At 39.6% G+C, this 20,197-nt stretch overlaps 1 protein-coding gene across 1 annotated transcript; it reads right to left on the bottom strand.

Moving 5' to 3' along the window:
- Positions 1-80: 80 nt before the first annotated feature.
- LOC116306050 (WD repeat-containing protein 64) lies at positions 81-18,361 on the bottom strand. The gene is made up of 35 exons (XM_031716080.2): positions 18,060-18,361; positions 17,827-17,948; positions 17,390-17,498; positions 16,240-16,346; positions 15,863-15,892; positions 15,706-15,759; positions 15,564-15,620; positions 14,694-14,802; positions 14,320-14,425; positions 13,876-13,918; positions 13,617-13,714; positions 13,267-13,346; positions 13,024-13,077; positions 12,582-12,667; positions 12,004-12,045; positions 11,654-11,738; positions 11,282-11,370; positions 10,806-10,865; positions 10,594-10,717; positions 8,397-8,563; positions 7,853-7,934; positions 7,470-7,540; positions 6,721-6,845; positions 6,323-6,457; positions 5,458-5,830; positions 4,912-5,017; positions 4,559-4,665; positions 4,118-4,250; positions 3,551-3,648; positions 3,078-3,169; positions 2,853-2,940; positions 2,533-2,613; positions 1,749-1,835; positions 1,145-1,195; positions 81-805 (listed from the first exon to the last, which is right to left on the bottom strand). Exons 1-35 carry the CDS (start codon positions 18,214-18,216, stop codon positions 755-757), a joined length of 3,459 nt encoding a protein of 1,152 aa, XP_031571940.2. The 5' UTR covers positions 18,217-18,361; the 3' UTR covers positions 81-754.
- Positions 18,362-20,197: the final 1,836 nt, after the last annotated feature.

Genomic DNA, 20,197 nt, shown 5'->3' with positions numbered 1-20,197 from the left:
ATATCGTTTGTTTTAAAAGATTGCAAAAAAGTGAATATAAATTCCATAGGGATTTCTAGGCTTTTTTAGCCAAAAACACATTCGATTTTTTAGATTTAATCGCAGTGTTATTACAGTCAAACTTGCCATGGCAGAACTTGCCAATTGAGTGACATTCACTCAATTAAAGTTAAAGAATAGTTCCTTCTGGTTATAAGTAAAAACTCATTTGACATGTGTTTTACAAATCTTTTTTGCGGTTTTAGTTCCTTTTTAATCAGGAATCATCAGCAATTTTAATATTTTCCTATATCTTTCGACTATATAACACTGAGCTAAAACTGCCATTGGAACTCTACCAATACTATACATTATACTGCAAAGACCTTATTCAGTCTCCTTCTTGAAAAAATATGACTTCTGCCATTTCTGAAAATTTTATTTCGTCGAGCATGCGCAGTAAGAAATATTGGCTCTGGGTAACGAGATTGCTTTACGTTATACAGCAAAGACGTTACTTCTCCTTCTCGAAAAATAAGACAGAAGTATGTCACGCTACGGTCACTGACCACATCTATGGACCTGGCCAATGAAATCCACTCAGCGCTAGGCTACTGTCACGCGATGGTACTTTTGTATCGTACTTGTGTCACGGGCAATAAAATCTACTGATCGTGAAATGTTCTCGAGACGAACTATAAATATGTATAAAGGCGACAATAAGTTTGCTGGTCAAGTCGGACGTGCTAATACCTCCGCTGACCAGCAAGGTCTGTTATCTTCGGTTTGCTTGTACGAGATGCGGAAATCTTGATACTACTTGCTCCTGGAAAGAAAATACGAAGTTTCTATAACAAGGCAGTATATTTAGTCACGTCCTAACCTCTCCGCTTGGGGCCTTGGGAATCAATGGTTGTGTAGCAGTAGTGCAATCGCCTCTGGGGTCTTAGATTTGATTTCTTGACTCATTGTCACAAGTGAGAAGAGTACGGTCTTTCCACTGATTTCGGGGTTTTTCTCCGGGTTTCCCCGTTTTCCTTCCCCCCTCAATAGCAACACGATAAATTCCAATTCGATTGGTGAGTTAGCCTTGCCCAGATTTAAATCAGCCCAGGGATTGTTTCGGGATTTGTTATTCTATACGTTATTATGTAGATCAGGATACCTTGATAGGAGATGTCGATCGATAGGTATAGGTTGGTTTGTTTCCTTGGGACTAGATAAGAAAAATCAATGCAAAATAACTTAAATGAATACAAATCACTGGTTTGTTAGGACATTTTTTGCATAAATGCAATTGCTCTATTTCACTAACCGTCAATGCATGTCTAGTGGTGCTGAATGTTAGAGTGCTTATCCTAGGAGTGGGAAACGTACGGTACTGACTTACTGCGCGTACAAGGTACGACATGCCATAACATTGAAATGGCTTTCCATAATAATGGTTATCGTATGAGTGGGAAACGTACGGTACTGACCTACTGCGCGTACAAGGTACGACATGCCGTAACATTGAAATGGCTTTCCATAAGAATGGTTATCGTATGAGTGGGAAACGCACGGTACTGACTTATAGCACGTACACGGTACGAAATGCATGCCGCAACACTGGAATGGCTTCTCATTGTCTTCCAGTAATTCATCCAATCACAGCGTGTAGCTACAGTTACGGTAAAACAAAATGATAAAAAAAAGGAACGGTAAGAGTACAGCTCGCAATTTGCCGTATCGTTTCCCACTCATACAAAAACCGCTATGTGCTTACTTACTTTTGCTTGTGCGGCGTTTGCTTGGTTTGTTATCCATGTTGACTGATGCGCAACAGCCGGTGTTTTGAGCCTCTCTGGTGATTCAATCTGTGACAGACAGAACAAAATGCCATATAAGATATAAAACAATAGAATCATTAAGAGACAAATGACTGACTAATAGTTGGAAGGTGTTAACCCTGACTGACTGACCGACTGACCGACCGACTGACTGACCCACTGACTGACCGACTGACTGACCCACTGACTGATTGACTGACTGACCCACTGACTGACCCACTGACTGACCCACTGACTGACTGACTGACTGACCCACTGACTGACTGATTGACTGACTGATTGACTGACTGACTGACTGACCGACTGACTGACCCACTGACTGACTGGCCGACTGACTGACTGACTGACCGACTGACCCACTGACTGACTGACTGACTGGCCGACTGATTGACTGACTGATTGACTGACTGACCCACTGACTGACTGACTGACTGACTGACTGACTGACTGACTGGCCGACTGACCGACCGACTGACTGACCGACTGACTGACTGACTGACTGACTGACTGACTGACTGACTGACTGGCCGACTGACCGACCGACTGACTGACCGATTGACTGACTGACTGACTGAATGCCTGCCTAACTGACTGACTGCCTGCCTGCCTGCCTGACTGACTGACCGACTGACTGACTGACTGACTGAATGCCTGCCTAACTGACTGACTGCCTGCCTGCCTGACTGACTGATCGACTAATTGACCGACTGACTGATTGACTCACCCTATAAACAGGCAAAGCACGAAAAACGGCACCATTCTCGGGTGACCCAGTACGTGAACTTTGGAGATGAGAATTGTAGTGCTATAAGACAAGAATATTACATGTTAATATTGTATGACACACGGACAGACAGACGGACTGACAGTCAGACACAGATATATCTTATTGCAAAGACAGGATCTACAACCGGATGTAAGTGGATACAGACAGACAGACAGACATATATAATTTTCTGCAAAGACAGAATTTACGACTGGATCTAAGTGGAGACAGACAGGCAGAACGTCTGTAGTATTTGCATATCAGTTTCATTTCCGTACCTTTGGTTTTGATAACGAATCGAAAAACTTTTTTGCATTCCCTTTTGCCCTCGTTTCTTCCTTAGCAGAATGGCGGAACGGATACCATCTGTAATAATAATAAGAATTATAATAATTATCCAATGAGCTAAAGGTTAAAAAGTTTTTAAAAAGTTTTTGAAATCCTACGGGCTTTTAATGGTACCTGTGAATAGCTGATAAAACGAGCATACTTCAAAAATCTACCTGTTATCATCAAACATCAGAGGGCAGTCAACACTACTTTCTTGGTCAGTTATGGATTTAGTAGAGAGGTTCTTTAGCGTCTTGATAGGAACCTTAAAGAAATATAAAAAAATTGCTATAGAGTAATAAGGCAAAAAAAAAAAAAAAAATGCACGGGGGAAATATGTGCGGGTAGGTGGGGCCAATGTGACGAGCCGTGTGATAAGGTTTATTTTTATTATCATCATTAATAAAAGGATGATTTGTAAAACATTGACACTCCAACTCCCCAAAAACGCTGACATTATATATTATATAAGATATTATCGGCAATTATAGCTTGTGTAGCAGTCTACAAGTAGTGGGGATAAGAAGAGGGAAAGAGGGACTGTTGGGGCGTGGTGGGCGGGTGTCGGGGAGGGGGAGGGGGTTGGCAAGGAAGGGGAGGAGGGGAGGGGGCCGTAAAGGATAGCATTAGAATGAGCATTACCCACCTCGGTGATGTCATAGGGTCGTACAGGAGTAGATGGTACTGATTTAGAACTGGGGAGATGCCATAGCCTTGGTTGCCCAAAGAAACCAATAAAGTGACCTGGAAACAAACAACTAAAATAAATAATGGGCCTGAAGAAGTTTGTATATCTAGGAAGAAAACTAGAATCGTGAATAATATTTTTTGAGGATAATGAATAACCAGCCAGCTGATATGAAATAGTGACGTAGAAATGACGTCACTGGAAAACTGAGGTGTCATGGCGCTGTGAAAAATGCACCAGTGTAAAATAGATATATAAAATTCACAATTAATATATAAAATATTTCCATAAAATAAAATATAAATATATAAAAGTCGCTGATTAGTTATCATGTTATCAACCTCTTATTAGCAACGTTTTTTCCCCCCGTTTGGTGGCCTGGAAATCCATAAGTTCAAGAAGACAAGTGACACCTTAATTTTGCACATTTTGTCCCATTCGGACTGGCTAACATCTTCTCTCAGATCAGCTGGAAAAAAGTTTTTTCTGGTATTTGTGGTTTGTTATAATTTCCTATTACTATACCTGTGTCTCGGTACCAGACCCTCACGGAACAGTCAGTCGAGGCTGTGACTACAACTTCAGCGCTCTCCAAGTGTTCAATTCCAACTATACGAGTCAGATGAGCTCGCCAGCAGACGATTTGCTTGATGACGTTCTGGACAAAATATTGATAAAATATGTGAATTGGTGGTAAGAAATGATTTATTTATATGAGTATGTTGTTGGTCGGCATCATGCTGGTGTTGGGCGATCCCATTTGAGGATAAAAAAGAAAGAAAGAAAGGATGTGTGGATGAAGGAAGGAAGAAAAAGAAGGAAGGAAGGAAGGACGGAAGGAAGGAAGGAAGGAAGGAAGGAAGGAAGGAAGGAAGGAAGGAAGGAAGGAAGGAAGGAAGGAAGGAAGGAAGAGAGGGAGGGAGGGAGGGAGGAAAGAACCAATTATTATTCTTATCGAAGGCATACCTTAGGTTCCTTCTTTTTACTCGTCTGTTCCTCGTCATCTTTTGGTTTGGAATCTTTAGGTGGGTCCAACAAGAAGCTCCCAACTTCCCAGACAGTAACGTAGCCCTCTGAATGAATGAAACAAGATCAATAACGCGACGCAGTAACAAACAAATGAGCTATGAGGTTATTTGCTGATTTCCTGCGAGCGGGAAACTCAAGATATAATGACTCTCAAATTGCTTTCATTTTTAACCAATGAAAAAGTGACAAAATTCACATCATCTGATCAGATTGCACGAACTTCGTGAACCCCGTTACGCGTACAGTGTCGTTTCATACGGAATCTGCTCTAAAGAAGATACTTTACTTACTTGCGTCACCACTGATGACGTAATTACAGTCTACGTCAGTCGTTACACACGTGACTGCTGAGGCTTGTCTTCGTGTAACGGCACGAATCTCATTCAACATTCGTCCCTTGAATAAAACAAATTAAAACGAAAACTATTACAATGATTATTGCAAGATTAGAAGAGTGAATATAAAATTTGCCTACGTTCTGAGTGAAAGACTCGAGATGGTTGTCATGGCAACCATGTTTTAGGGCGAAAAAATGCTTTTGCCCTGTATTTTTTGTTGAGGAAATCTAAAAAACTTTATATTTGATTCCCCTCGTCTTGCACGTGTTTTGAATCAAAGCTAAGCCTCTCGTTTACGGCGGCACATGTGAAACGTCAATTGGAAAGTACGAATTTCTTCAGAATAAGCGAGGGAAACACGACAAACTCTCCAAGGTGTTTTTGCTGAGAAAGTTTGCAAAAGATAAAGTGAAAAACTGGAAGAAGATAGAAACGTGGCGGAAAAATACCTACTTCTTAATCTGTTTAGTGCGTATTACGTAAGACACATAAACAAACCTCAAGATTCCAGAATCGTAAATATCCATCGTGATGACAGGACAAGACAGCAGGATCACTGATGCGTAGGTATGGTGAATCAGTCTCGTTATCATCTTTTGCCTCATCATCATCATGTTTCTCATCATCACCATCATCTTTCCTGTTATCGTCGTCATCATCATTGTCGCCATAATTTTGTCCTCCATCAGACTTTATATCGACTTTGTCTCTCTCGTCTTCTTTCATTTCAACGTCTCCGTCATCTTGTACTTCACTGATTGAGCCGGATTTCTCTGGGGTTTTCTCCTCAGTTTCTTCCATGTGAGAGGTTGATTTTTCTGTTTCTAGTTCACTTTCTGATTCCTCTTCTACGGTATGAAGGCGAAAAGTCCTGAAATCCAAGAGAAAATGACTATCAAAATCATAGTCCGAAGGACCTACAATAGAGCTCTGAGGTACTCCGCGACTATAAAAATAATAATAAAGGGAGCATAATAGAACTCTGGGGAACTCCATAGTCATCCAAATAATATTGTTTAACGGACCCATGAAAGAGCCCTGGGGTACTCCGCGACCACCAAAATAATAATCAATGGAGCACTGGGATATTCCGAGACCATTAAAATTATATTCAACGAGGTCCATAATAAAGCCTTGCGGTACTCCACAAACCATAGAAAACTACAAGTGGAGAAAGGCAAAGCAAAAACCACGGTATATGTCCAACATTCATAGCGCCTAATTGCACCATCAAACTGGATGGCAGGAACAATACAATCGTCCAGAACATGAGAGAGAATTCAATTCCAGAGAGTTTCAGAATTAAACAAAACCTTTATACTAAAGAAACAATGATAGTTTTATTACTGATGCATCAACTCACTTTTCTCCGTAGATGATTGGTCTTCTAACTTTATGTACGAGGAATCGACAAGCATGTACAAGGCTTTGGTCTTCTCGACGTTGCCTTTTGGCTCCTCCACTATGTGGGCTTCCACTGGTCGCTGGCAACACGAACCTGCATGAGAGTCAAAAATGGCCGCAGATTTTAGTATGATAAATCATCGACTAACCGCACATGTGACATAGTTTGTTTCTGTGGTTCTCTCCCTTGCCACGAGCTCTTTTTCGAGGTTCTCTGGTTTTCCTCCATCAATATGAGTTCATAGTTGTATGCATAGAATATTGAATATAGTGGTGTGTGTGACCCGCAACACAAGATTATTCACGGGAGTAGTGCACGCTAACATATAAAAGAATATAAAATCTATGTGAAATCACCTTGATATAACTTTCTCCGTCTCCAAGTTCCACATTATTATCGCACCGTCACTGGTTCCGGCCATTAACAGAGACCCACTGCAGTCTTCAAGACACGTGACTTCACAGGACCTTTGCAAGTTCATCTAGAAGAAAACAAAAGCATAATGACTTATTTACGATCTCTTTACCTTCCCCTCATCATCCCTCATCACTGCTCTAACACTTCACACTGGTAAAATTTATCGACTTGAGATGTTGGAGATGAGCTGGAAATATGTTGGAAGAATAGTTGAAGTTACAGTCTTCCAACACTTTGGACTATTCCATGGTATGGAAATATGTTGGAAGTCGTCACTTCAACATATTTCCATTATATGGAGCGCGCACGATTTTTCTATTGGATCACCAGCTTGAGTATTCCAATCGAAAAAAGTATGCGCAAATATGTAGTGAAGTTAAAAATCTTTACAGTAAATGCCTAGTGGTTGGGGTAAACATAAGATATGGGTCATGCCATCTCGTCGATGCACCAAGCATAGCCTTTTATGCGTTTGATAAACAGATTGCATGGTGGCCTATTTTTGCTACATACAACATATAGTAATGTATAAATTGAACAAAAGATGTTTGTACCCAAGCTACACCACAATGCAACACGTTCGGTATCTCAAAAACGATTTATTACATTGAATTAGTGTCGTATAACCATGGGTAGCGCCGCGCTCTCTGGATACAAAAGCGACAGCAATATTTTATTAGATGCATACCTGTTTCAAGGAGTTAGGTTCTTGCCCAATACCTGGAAGTGGCGCTCTAGATATGAACGGCGTGGGACCCTCTAATAATGATCAAAGAAACTCTTTTAATAAAAAATGTTGTCTTGTTAAAGAGATTGCTATAAAACATTTGTGTTTGAATTTCAAAAAAAGCCCATGTCTTATAGAGCGTTTTCACTTACGTGACGCGGCGGCCATATTGGTGTACCAAACAGTAGAAACTTTCTGCACAGTTTTTGCATATAAAATAGAGTTCAATTCCCGGAGGATAGAAAATGTATTGCTTTGGTCAACCAACATGGCCGCTGTGACGTCACGTGAAAAAACTCTATCTAGATTGAACCTATGGAAGATAGGGCACAATATATACGTACCCGGTACAGCAATAGAATTTGGTGGAGTGAATGAATCACTCAGGATTCTCAGCTCAGAAAACATCGGTAGGTCATAACAATCCTTCAAAGGACGAAAAATAATCAAACAATATATAGATAGTATATATATACATAACCAAAGAAAAATTTTTCGCGCGCTGTCACTGGTGCAAAGGGGTCACGTGGTACAATTATAAAGGACTTGGGAACAGTTTATTTAAAGAATATTAGTTGAGAAACTAATTTCCCCGTCTGGGATCAGTTGATGGTTTTCACGGCGGCCATGTTGGAGGAACTTAACAAAAGAACTGTCAATGAATTCTTTTGTTATATCCTCCAACATGGCCGTCGTGTCTTTTGTTATTTAATTCTCTTGGGAATGGTTGAAAACCATCAATAGAGGATCGAGCCTTCCGTCTAAGTTTTATTAGTACATTCTTTAAGTAAGGGTGAATGTCCATCGGCTGAATGTTTGAATTCAAGACATAAATTGAAACTATCGCACGAAGCGTACACGAATGTTAAGGAGTTGGCAATGACTTACCTCGAGAATTCTAATGCCTTTACCCCACGAAGACACGAATAAACAACGTCTGTCTCCAATGGTGTGATACACTAGACCCGTGATCGTGTTCTCTTGGTGTTTACTGGGCTCGTCTGGGAACGACTTGTATAACTGTCCACTTCCAAAATCCCATGCCTTGATCGAACCTGAATCGATACGATTATTCTAATCAGAAATAAAGCTTCGACGAGTTGTGAAAGCACAGGACGCCCAATTCAGATAATGGAAGTAAAATCAAAATTAAAATCAAAGCAAATGAATGTTTATCATTTTTTGAAATTCCTGTTTGAAATTAGTTTAAAATTGTCAACTTCAGCTTTAAGTAGAGAAAACGTTATGAATGAATTATGAAGCGTTTACCTTGCTGCTCTTTGTTGTTTTAGCTTTTGGGATGCCTGTGAACAGGGGCGAGCGAGGACGCGCGCGCGAAAAAATGCGCGCGAATGTTTTGTCATCAACGTCAGTAGCGCGCGCTCTAACGTAACAATGATCTTAAAAAAGACTTTGATTGGAGAAGTTTTGAGTGAAGTTGCGAGAATATAAAAGTGCTTGAGAAAACGACGAAAAATCCCAAACGATAAAATGCTTAACGGACAAAATGGACAGCGTGGTTCGGTTTCTATGGATACCTTCCAGTCATTTACCAAAGAATCTTGTGTCACTGTTTCGCAAGATACATGGAACGGTAACGTTTATGGCTACCCAGCAGCTGCTGGAGCGTGTTTTCAGCAGGCTGACCGTGTTATGCCACACTCTACGCCTAACGGCGCCACGAATGTCCAGCAGCAAAGCCAGACACATCACGTTACAAAGTATGTACAGATGCCTTTAGTCTCTAATAGCTCAGTGTGGTACGAAAATGGAGGCGCTACGCCATCGTACGGTTCGTTCCCCGGTAACACCTTCGACCTCAGAGCAACGGGAGGTTATGTATATGTCTACCAGCCCTTGTATTGTGTATATGATCAGCCCAACAGTGGCTTCGCACAACAATGTCAAGTTTATCAACACGACTCTTCTGTTAGTGTGGGCGGTTATTATCAACAAATTAACTCCTGTCATTCACAAGGAGCCAACGACGTGGCTGGTGGTTCAAGAGTTGGTGGAGGAGTAGAGTCTGATGGTATGACATCGTACTATGAACAAGTTAACCAGTACAGTCAGAGCCAACAGTATGGAGGTGCTTCCTCAGTCAGCAGTGTCAAAGTTGTTCAGTCAGTTGATGTAACGTCAAAAGCACCCAGAACCCAGTCAGACCTGCCCATGTTTGCTGACTTCAACAACAAGGGACCAGCACTCGAGTGGCCGTACGAAGGGGACACACAAACTGAGCAACAACTTGGTGTCGTGATTGAAGACGTAGACGATCTTGAAGACTATGTAACATTCCAGGACAAGGAAGAACAAAGACAAAACGAGTCTAGTTGTGGAGTTCAGATAGAGGAGATATTTAGTCCAGTATACAATGAAAGTAACAGTGAAGACGAAACTCTACAGGACTTTGAATACTTCGAAGACAAACAAGAGTTCGAAGAATGGGACCTCAGCCTTCACATTCCAGGACAAGAATCCATCCTAAATGAAGAAAACATGGAGGTATTGAGAAGCAAATTGAATGACTGGTTGTCTGCAATGGAACCACAAGAAATACAAGAGGTAGTCGTAGCTACAGCTAAAGAAAGTGAATCCGTCTCTTCGCCTGCGGAAGGCAAGTTCCTTGTAAGCTTGTCCTCTGAAAAAATCCCTGAGCAGGCTTTCTCATTAATCAACACAAGCTCGAACTACAAAGAGGAGAAAGAACGCCTTCCATGTGTAGATGAAATTGGTTCCCTAGATTTAGAAGAGAATCCAAAGACAGACTTGGATAACCCTGCAGCTGAAGTCATTGACTCCAAAACTGTTACGAATCCAAGCAACCAGACGACCAAATTTTTAAGAGGATGGCGAAGATATGTCAAGGCGCTTGGTGGCTTCGTTTGCAGTGCCTTAGAACAAGTAGCAAAGTGCTACATCAAGAGACGTTTATTGTAAATTAATATATAGTACTGTAGTCAATAACTATTCAGGGTCATGACGTATATGCTGGTGAGCTAATCCCGCGCTGAGGGGAATGTCTTCCGGTCGCCTGCTCATAACGTGTCAAAAGAGGCAAAATAAGTCATATAATAAAACATACCATCGTATGCTCCTGTAACAAGTCTGTAGCCTGTGTTATCTATGTTCATAGCTGTGATTTCATTGGACGGGCCGTGAGCATCCGGGACCTGGTAAATCGCTTGACCTGTCTCCATTTCCCAGACCTGAAAAAGATGTACAGTAGATTCCCTTAGTGCTTATAGCACTTAGGAGTGGCAGGGAAAAAAAGTAGCTGCATGAGTTTTTATTTACCTTCATGATTCCTTCAGTACACACGCTAATGACTTGACTCATGTGAGGATTGTAGAGAAGCTGAAGAAAAATGTGCGGATATTCATGTGGTTAACGATCTGACTAAACCAAAGTTACGACGCGCAACTCCCACCCTCACTCCTTCCCACCCTCCCTCTTCCTTCTCACTCCTTTATTCCCTCCCTCCCTTCCTACACATCTTCCCTCTCACTCCTTCCCTTCTTCCTCCCCTCCCTCGTCTCTCCCTGCCACCATCTTTACTGCCCTCCCTCCCTCCCAACCTCCCTCCCTCCCAACCTCCCTCCCTCCCTCTCTTTCTATCCACCCTCCCTCCTTTCCTCATTATGTCCCTCCCTCCCCCCAAAAAATCCTCTTGAATCCATCCCTGACGTTGCCTAAGGATCTGGCCTAGGGTTGCTACGGTACCTGAGTTTGGCCATATAATAACTGATCACTAACCGAGCGGTCGAACTTACCTGGCTAAGTGGTCTGTCATGAGTATGAGGTACTTGTAATGAATCCTGTATAGCTCTTGTTAACGGCCAAGTATCAATGACACTACAACCTAAATGAACCCATATACATATAAGTACATTCGAAATCATTGTTCAAATACGAAAACACAGAGAAACGCAATTCTACGGGTTCGTCTCCTTATTATCCGAACGGCTTGGGCGGTCAGTGTTTTCCGACTAAATAATTAGTGCTAACACAATAGAACCTCGTTAATACGGGCACAGAAGGTAAATGGCCGTATTAAGCAGGTTCATCGTAGAGTAAATGCAATTTACTGGATATTAGCAGGGCGTTCGTATTAACAAGGTGGCCGTATCATTTCTTTAGTTTACCTGTTATGAGTCTGTCGTTCTTGGCATCAAATAGCATGGATGAAATGCGCTTCTCTCCTGGCCGCACCTCGTTATCCGTAAACACCTAAGAAAAAAAACACAAAGGCCTGCGTATAATGCTTATTGTTTGCTGGTGTTGCAATAGGAGTTGCCCGAAGAGAGGCTATCAGGTCGAGCCATTTCACATTCGTGCGTGCACTCGGGCTTCCGAACTGTGATCTTAGAACTGTGATCCGGGGTTATAAATTGACTTTATAGCGGCTTAAAGAGGTGCCTTCGTATGCTTCCAGTTTGTGTTTGGAGATTAGCGATAAACTCTACATTGGACGTACTACAAGGGTTTTTTTTACCTGAAGGCATGTTAGAGTTTGGATATCCCACACTCGAAAAACCTAAAACAAGACGATAACAAAAATTCGTTATTTATATATTTTCAATTATTAAGAGACATTTAGGAATTAAAAATTAGTTCCAAGGAGATCCTATAATATGACACGAAGTTTCTTACAAAAATCAGTCTCTAATAGGGTTTTTTTAGAAAGCAAAAATGCAGAAGGTAGCTTTTCTGGGGTGCTTACCGTTAAACCAATCGAGTTGAAAATTTAATTGCTAATGGTGAGAAAAGAGCGGGAAGCTGTTACTTCTGACAAATGGTACACGCGTCTACCGTACAAATCGAAAAGAGCGAGAAAAGTTGATTACCTCAATCGGAAGACCGAGTTTTCTGGAACTTTCCAATCGGAATGGCACATTTTCCAACCGAAATTTCTGGTTTTTCCAGGTAAACGGAAAGCGCCCCTGATAACGAGCGTTTGAAATAAATAGTTTCATTCATCCTCAATTAACACACTTTCCATTAGACAGCGTTTTGGACTGTTCTACCGGGTTGCGTAATTATAAAAATAGGTGTAAAGATGGGTTTACTTACACGTGCTGTAGAGAGACTGATTAACTGTTGGTCTTTTTCGTTGACACAAACCTCCACTATTGTAAATAAGTGACCAAGCAGCTTCCCTGGAAGACGAAAATAAATAATAATGCACGCCATTCAAGTCAGCGGGAGAAAAGGAGGTATGGAAAAAAAACAGGAAGGTTTGGACTGGAGGAAGGAATGGAGGGAGGGAGCGAGGGAGGGAGGGAGCGAGGGAGGGAGGGAAGGAGGGAGGGAGGGAGGGAGGGAGGGAGGGAGGGAGGAAGGGAGCAAGCGAGCGAGAAAGCAAGTAAGCAAGCAAGCAAGCAAGCAAGCAAGCAAGCAAACAAGCAAGCAAGCAAGCAAGCAAGGAAGGAGGGAAGGAAGGAAAGAAGGAAGAAACGAAAGAATGAACGAACGAACGAACTAGGGTAAAATAGAGAGGGATGGAGAGAATTACCTGTTGGCCTGGTGAAGATCAAGGGATGCCAGATTCGGATGATTTTATCTGCACCTTAAGGAGAAAAATAAAATATGGTTAGTTAGTAAGTTAACTCTATACTATCGTTATTTTTTCCTGATTACTTGAATGACCTTCCGTTTTCCTATACCAGGATCTTTTTCTTATTCCAATATCTTTTCTACTACTATCCATCAGGTCCATACAGATATTGGGAGATCATCAACTATACAAATTGTTTACCTGCAGTAATGATAACATTTGCCCTCATACAATAATCAAAGCAGTTTACACCTTTAGGCACAGCAAGCTCTCTTACAGGACTGGAAAAAGAAAAGAAAATACATCAAAACGTGGATAAATTGACTTCACTGACAATGTTTTGAATGAAATCTCCAATGAACAGAACCCCAAAGAGAAATTATTTACACTTCCGGTTGACATCGCCATCGTAGATTTTGCAAAACGACGATTCGGCGCGTGTGATTCATAGTTTGATAACTGGAAAAGCTGCAAGAAGCGACAATGACTTGTAGTCTAAACTGAGATTGAAAGTACAGCTGGCAAGGGTAGAGCACTTTGTCATGACTTACCCATTATTTAACACTCTATCAAGATTACCCAGAACAAATGAACACGTTGAACTCGGGGAACAGCTACCAAACATCTCTAACTGTGGGAAATACTTTATCTGGAAATAACATGTTTGACATTAAAGAGTTTGTGTCAAGCAGGTAAATACAGGAGAGCATATTTTCAAATGAACAAAGTACAAGACCAGGGAGGACAAGATTAACAAACAAAAACAGAACAAAATTTGAGGGATTGAGAAAGGTAACTGTATTCACTTACTTTAAGAACCCAGTCATCATGAAATTTTCTTCGTTTGATTTCACTATGAAATAATAAAAAAATCATATGCATCAGCTCAGCAACTCTCACTCAAAGTTGAGTTACATGCAGGCTAAAAAACCCAGTCTGTGAAAAGGTTTTTAATGATGACTTTAAAGATGAAAATGATAAAATATCATGCACTATTCATTTTTATTATATAGTGTAGATACTAAAGCCGAAAGCAATCGAGATATGCGAAAAGCACTAGCCTACAGCTTGTGTTGTCTTCACACTTCCTTTGTGCTTATGTCAATTACTGTGTGCTTTGTTACTTAACAGAGCAGTTAAAAGCTTGCTGTTTTAGTTGTTAAATGCAAGACCTCAAATATGAATATAAAAGTACATGATGCCCAGTTACTGGTAAGAATCTAAATCCTGCGTAATCTATGCATTCTCCCTCACCTGCTAAGCTTGCTGGGCTCTATGTTGACAACGACAGAATCTGCTTTGGTGTTTGAGTTCTTCATATGAAGATCCTTGGAGGAGATGGTCAACATGTTTACATAACCTGTAGAAATACAAACGCAAACGATTCTATTATTCCCACTGAACAACATGGCCTAAAAAAGACATAACAACAGCAAAAGTATGGACCTCTAGCTCAGATTTAATGTTTTCCCTTTTCAGAACACGTGTTACTATACTCTCTAAGGTATCATTTCTGTGCTCAACGGTTGAAATGGGAAAATATTACACCCATGGTAAACAGGTCTGAGGCTGAAGATTTTGGAATCATTGGCATTCTCTTGTAATTTGTAATAGAGGTACGATTTTACCTTGGTCATCTCCGAAAAGTAAAGTGTCTTCATTCATGGAGTTGGTTTTCCATGGGATGTAAGTCATACACTGGGGTGAATTCTCTATTGGCTTTATCTGGTAAATAGTCTGTGTAATAACAAGATTGAATCATCTTTAAAATGGTGTTGGTAGGGTGTATGGACCAACAGCAACCCCCAACAACCTGCAACATCCCTCCAACACCATACTGACAACCTAGCAACATCCTACTGACAACCTAATGACATCCCACCAACACCCTACTGACACCCTACCAACACCCTACTAACAACCTAGCAACACCCTCTTGACAACCTACCAACGCCCTACTGACAACCTACCAACACCCTACTGACAACCTACCAAAACCCTACTGACAACCTACCAACACCCTACTGACAATCTACCAACACCCTACTGACAACCTACCAACACCCTACAGACAACCTACCAACACCCTACTGACCACCTACCAAAACCCTACTGACACCCTATTGACACCCTACCAACACCCTACTAACAACTTAGCAACACCCTACTGACAACCCGACAACACCCTACTGACAACCTACCAACACCCTACTGACACCCTACCAACACCCTACTGACATTCTATCAAACCCTCTTGACATCACACCAACACCCTACTGACACCCTACCAACACCCTACAGACACCCTACTGACATTCTATCAACACCCTTTTGACATCCCACCAACACCCTACTGACACCCTATCAACACCTTAATGACATTCCACCCTTCTAACAACCTAAACCTACTGAGACATTCCCAACACCCTAGCTACCTACAGTGATTTTGGAGAAGATCTTTACTATTGACTCTGTATCATATAATTCATTTTACTTACAGACTGTTTTCTTTTTGCTCTGTAATCCCATAATGCTACAGCTCTTTCAGATGTTACCTGCAAGAAGTAAAATGCTGGTGAGAAATTGTCACCACATGTCCTTATTAACACAGAAAATGTGTAAAATGAAGTGTTTTCTTACTGCTATCCTCCGTAAACTGGGCAAAAAGCCACAACCAGTCACCCAGGATGATTCCTAAAAGATTGAGAAAGATGAGATGAGAAAGATGAGAAACTTATTATAGTATGTTCAAATAAAGAGAAAAAGTAATGTGAAGTCATACTAATACGATACGTACGTTGATATCAGTGCAGGCTTGTAAGCGAAACTGAAAATACAAATAATTCATTTTCTATCAGTGTAAAACTGAGGTTTGGGGTCATATTGAATAACAGGATGAGACTCTTTCTAAAATTTATTTCAAGGTCACATGCAAAATGGTGGGTTTATGATCAACTAATTAGCTTGGAATCGAAACAGAGCTGAACTTAAAATGGAACGGCAGAATTATTGACACATTTTAAATGAAAGTCACAGGGCACATGAGAACACTGCTCAGCCTTCAACAATAAAAATGCTTGGTTGTGGCACTATCGTGGTCATGTTGTGCCATAAATATATTAACAAATAAACAAAAACTAGATCATTAAGAAATTCAAAATTTAAAATAAATACCTTGTTACTCCATTGGCAAATAATACCCTTTTGAGAAGCAGTGACATAGAAGTTGTATTTAGGTACATGTTCAATACACTGTACAACATCTCTTCTTTTCTTGTCTCCTGTTACGTAAGTAAAAGAAGCATTATGCGCATTTCAATCATATTCACATATTAAAGTTGCGCTTTATAAATATTAAACATTATTACCATTATTATTATTATTATTATTATCATATGTTTATTTCAACTTCAGACATTTTTGCTACATGAATACAGAATATTGCGGGCATGAATAGTCTAAGCAAATGCCTGCATGACTGATTTTACAAAGATGTATACAAATTTAACAATTGTACAGACATTTCACAATCTCACAGTTCCGTGAAATAACCCATTTCTGACACTTTCTTACAATTTCTAGTCCTTCAGTGAGGCCTACATCAGCCAGTTTACTAATCAAATCCGTGTGGTACCCAGATAGAAAGTCAAATACTATGTTGTCCTTCAGTGAGGCCTACATCAGCCAGTTTACTAATCAAATCCGTGTGGTACCCAGATAGAAAGTCAAATACTATGTTGACTTGCGTTACTCTATATCCAGGGTACATATTTCTTTTAAGACTAGATCTTAAGTTATTATTATTATTATTATTATTATTATAATAATAAAAGCAATATTCACTGGTATGTTACGACCCATAAAGCATTTTGATTGGGCTCATTTGCATCAAATTTGAGGGGCACTTTGTATAAACATAATAGTTTTCATGTGCAGTGAAGGATAACAATCTACTGTATTTTTACAAAGTTCCTCTCAAAGTCAAGAATAAGAAGCCAGTCATTTAGGGCTGGTTTATACCATGACTATAAATAGTGGCCAGTCAAATGAACCTGGGGAGGGGGGGGGGGGGGTTGGTTTAGAGGTGACTGCAGGATAAGAGTATCCAGTGTGCTCGTCATAACTCTTAGGGTAAAAACAGTAATAACATTTTCTAACCATGCCCTCTTTAAAGGAATTCCTGTTTCTTTAAGGGGTATTTTTGAAAATTTCTGACAAGCTTACCCGATACTCTTACCCTGGAGGTTACCCCCCTCCCCAGTCTATGAATATATTGTCTGGTAAAATTTGGACTTGTCTGGGCCTTATAAAAATTAATACCCACCTCCTGCCTCACCAACTGTGCGTCGTTTGCTTGTCGTAATCACAGAGGAAGTGTCTTCGTTAAGAAGGAGGTCTGGTACCTCATCGGTAGCCCCACCAATACCAAACAGCTACGAACAAAAAAATAAAAACATCTATTAATTGCAAAATCTTTTCATCATCTTCAATGAATAAGAACATATTAAAAACTGTATTGAGATACATCTAAATAGCTATGAGGAAGTTTATAAATACTTAATCCCTTCTTAATAATAATAATTTCTATTCAAAAAATTAATGCACCTCATGAGGCCAATAAAGAACCATTGAAAGTGATATTTTGTAATACGAATTTTTTTGCACGTGAATTTGTAACTTTTTAATTAATTCTATTAATAAGTTAATTTGCTTCTGAAAGAGGTTATTCAGTAACTAATTATGATTCTATACAGGATTTACCTCACTCCAATCGACTTTGGCATCAGGATTTAGGGCAATTTTCCTAAACAATGCTTTCAGGTCCTGAGTAGTGACATCGTTGCCGAACAAATTTCTGATGGCTTCGCAGAACGGTTCGTATCCTGAAAGATTTAATGAACTGTTTGTGTTAGAGATAACACAATATGTATTTCAAAACAGACGAACATCGAAGTCCAGATACTAAAGATAATAGATATATAGGAAGTATTTACCATTTGTGAGACGATCTTGTAAAATCTGTCTTCTTTCCTCGGGGTTTAATTCTTCATCAACGAAAGTGAATTCTTTGATAAATTCATCGAACAACTGTAATTTGGTTCGAAAACTTCCACTGGTGTACGGCCTGGAGCTATTTTGGCGCTGCAACATCCTAAACCTTTATGGTCCATACATGTTTATTCAACTTAGAAGTAATCAGCTTTGACTGGTTTTGTTTTTGGGCTTGATTAAAGATGTTGTTTAGGATTTATCGAATAGAATGTTCGTGTTTATGTAAACATGGAACCCTTGAGTTCAAGAGCTTTGTAGAGCCATTACCACAGCAACGTGATAATTACTCATCAACCAATCAAAATCAATCTTATTTTTCATTGGTACGAAGGACCAATCAACAAAGGCGTTATTTAGATTTATTAAAAAAGGCGCGAATTTGTTTCGTATCTACGGGCTTCCTGTGGAAATCGTAGATCCGAAAAGTATTCGAATTTTGGGATTATTCGATTTTTAACCTGAACTATTCGAATTTTGGGATTATTCGATTCTTAACCTGTACTATTCAAATATTCTGATTATTCGATTTTTAACCTGTACTACTCGAATTTTCTGATTGTTCGATTTTTAACCTGAACTATTCGAATTTTCTGATTATTCGATTTTTAACCTGAACTATTCGAATTTTGGGATTATTCGATTCTTAACCTTTACTATTCAAATTTTCTGATTATTCGATTTTTAACCTGTACTACTCGAATTTTCTGATTGTTCGATTTTTAACCTGAACTATTCGAATTTTCTGATTATTCGATTTTTAACCTGAACTATTAATCTTCGTTCTGCATCACAAGTTCTTCTATCAGCACATTCTTATAATCTTAAATCTTATGGTCATCGCTCCTTCTCTGTGGCTGCTCCTGAACTCTGGAACTCACTTCCAATATCTCCGAAATGCATCAAGTCTAGCCTCATTCAAAACTGAACTTAAAACTTATCTCTTCAAATTAGCATATTCTTTGTAAATAATTTTATTTTGTCGTTGTCTTTGTCGTTTGTTTACTAGCGCTTAGAACAGATTTGTATTTGCGCTTTATAAATAAATATTATTATTATTATTAATATTATTATTATTATTATTCGAATTTTCTGATTATCCGATGTTTCAGTTAAATAAACTTGGGCTCCCTGTGGCAAGCTTCAAAATGCCCCTCATTTTCCCGCCAGTAACCATACAACACGTGAGTCCAAATACATGTATTTAGATTTTTTGCTCAGTTTAGTCCTCACATAAGTGTATTTATCTTATATAAATCTTCTTCTTGCAGTTCATTGAAGGTATCTATAATTTTTACGGTACCCGAGAAAAAATTCTTGGCCTTTTAATTTTATGAGCTTTTGGGTCAAGGTATGTACCAAATTTTTTCTAAAATTAGTAATCCGCCTCTCCTCAGTTGTATTTCTCATCACTTCGTTGTTGTTCCAAGAAGATTGTACCTAATTTTTTCTTTTGCTGTTTTAGTACTCAAAGAAAGCAGAATTTTTGTTGAGACGTCTAGTTTACTTTGTTAAAAATATACCTGTATTTAACGGACTGAGTTACCTACATTAACCCGCCATTTTGTTTTTAAGGGAATCCATGTGATATTGGGGTCCCTTTGTTGGATGAACTAGTGGTCAATAATACAAGAGGAAAAGGCAAGTTGCAAATCTTTTTATATTAATAAAGTGTAATCGGGTACTATGAGAAGTTAATGCACAGGCAACCCAAGCTCACTACATTTATAAGAGAATAGCTCAATGCAGCCCTTCATATTTGGTTTGCTTTAGGAAGGGGGACAAAGGGAGACCTGCTGCATTGGGAGCCCTTATTACCTTAATGATTTATGAATGATAAACAATTGCATTGGATTCATTTGACACTTTATTATTAAAATGGGGTAAAAATAGATCTTGCTAAGAAAAGAGGTAGCAAGCAATGCTGGTAACAGTGAAAGAAAAATTTAAATTAGAACAAAGTCTTAAAAAGACAATGAAAGGTTGACTAGAATATATCAGATGTGTGATATATTTGGCAGCAATTTTGTACCTATATAGGTACAATATAGGTACAATAAGCTGTATCTTTGTGAAAATGGCT

This window comes from Actinia tenebrosa, unplaced genomic scaffold (genome assembly GCF_029948245.1).
Source record: "Actinia tenebrosa isolate PJP-AT-01 unplaced genomic scaffold, QUT_ActTen_1.0 PGA_scaffold8__29_contigs__length_14323225, whole genome shotgun sequence".
Classification (NCBI taxonomy): Eukaryota; Metazoa; Cnidaria; class Anthozoa; order Actiniaria; family Actiniidae; genus Actinia; species Actinia tenebrosa.
The sequence above is the reverse complement of the archived record's forward strand: the minus strand, read 5'-3'. Positions and strand labels throughout refer to the sequence as shown.

Bases quoted from the DNA above. Each gene is read 5' to 3' on its own strand.
- LOC116306050 (XM_031716080.2), bottom strand. From the start codon at position 18,216: ATGTTGCAGCGCCAAAATAGCTCCAGGCCGTACACCAGTGGAAGTTTT. The intron at 17,949-18,059 runs GTAAATACTTCC...TAAATCTTTCAG, and splicing joins ACAAGATCGTCTCACAAATG to GATACGAACCGTTCTGCGAA. The intron at 4,251-4,558 runs GTATGCCTTCGA...TATTTTGTCCAG, and splicing joins GTAAAAAGAAGGAACCTAAG to AACGTCATCAAGCAAATCGT.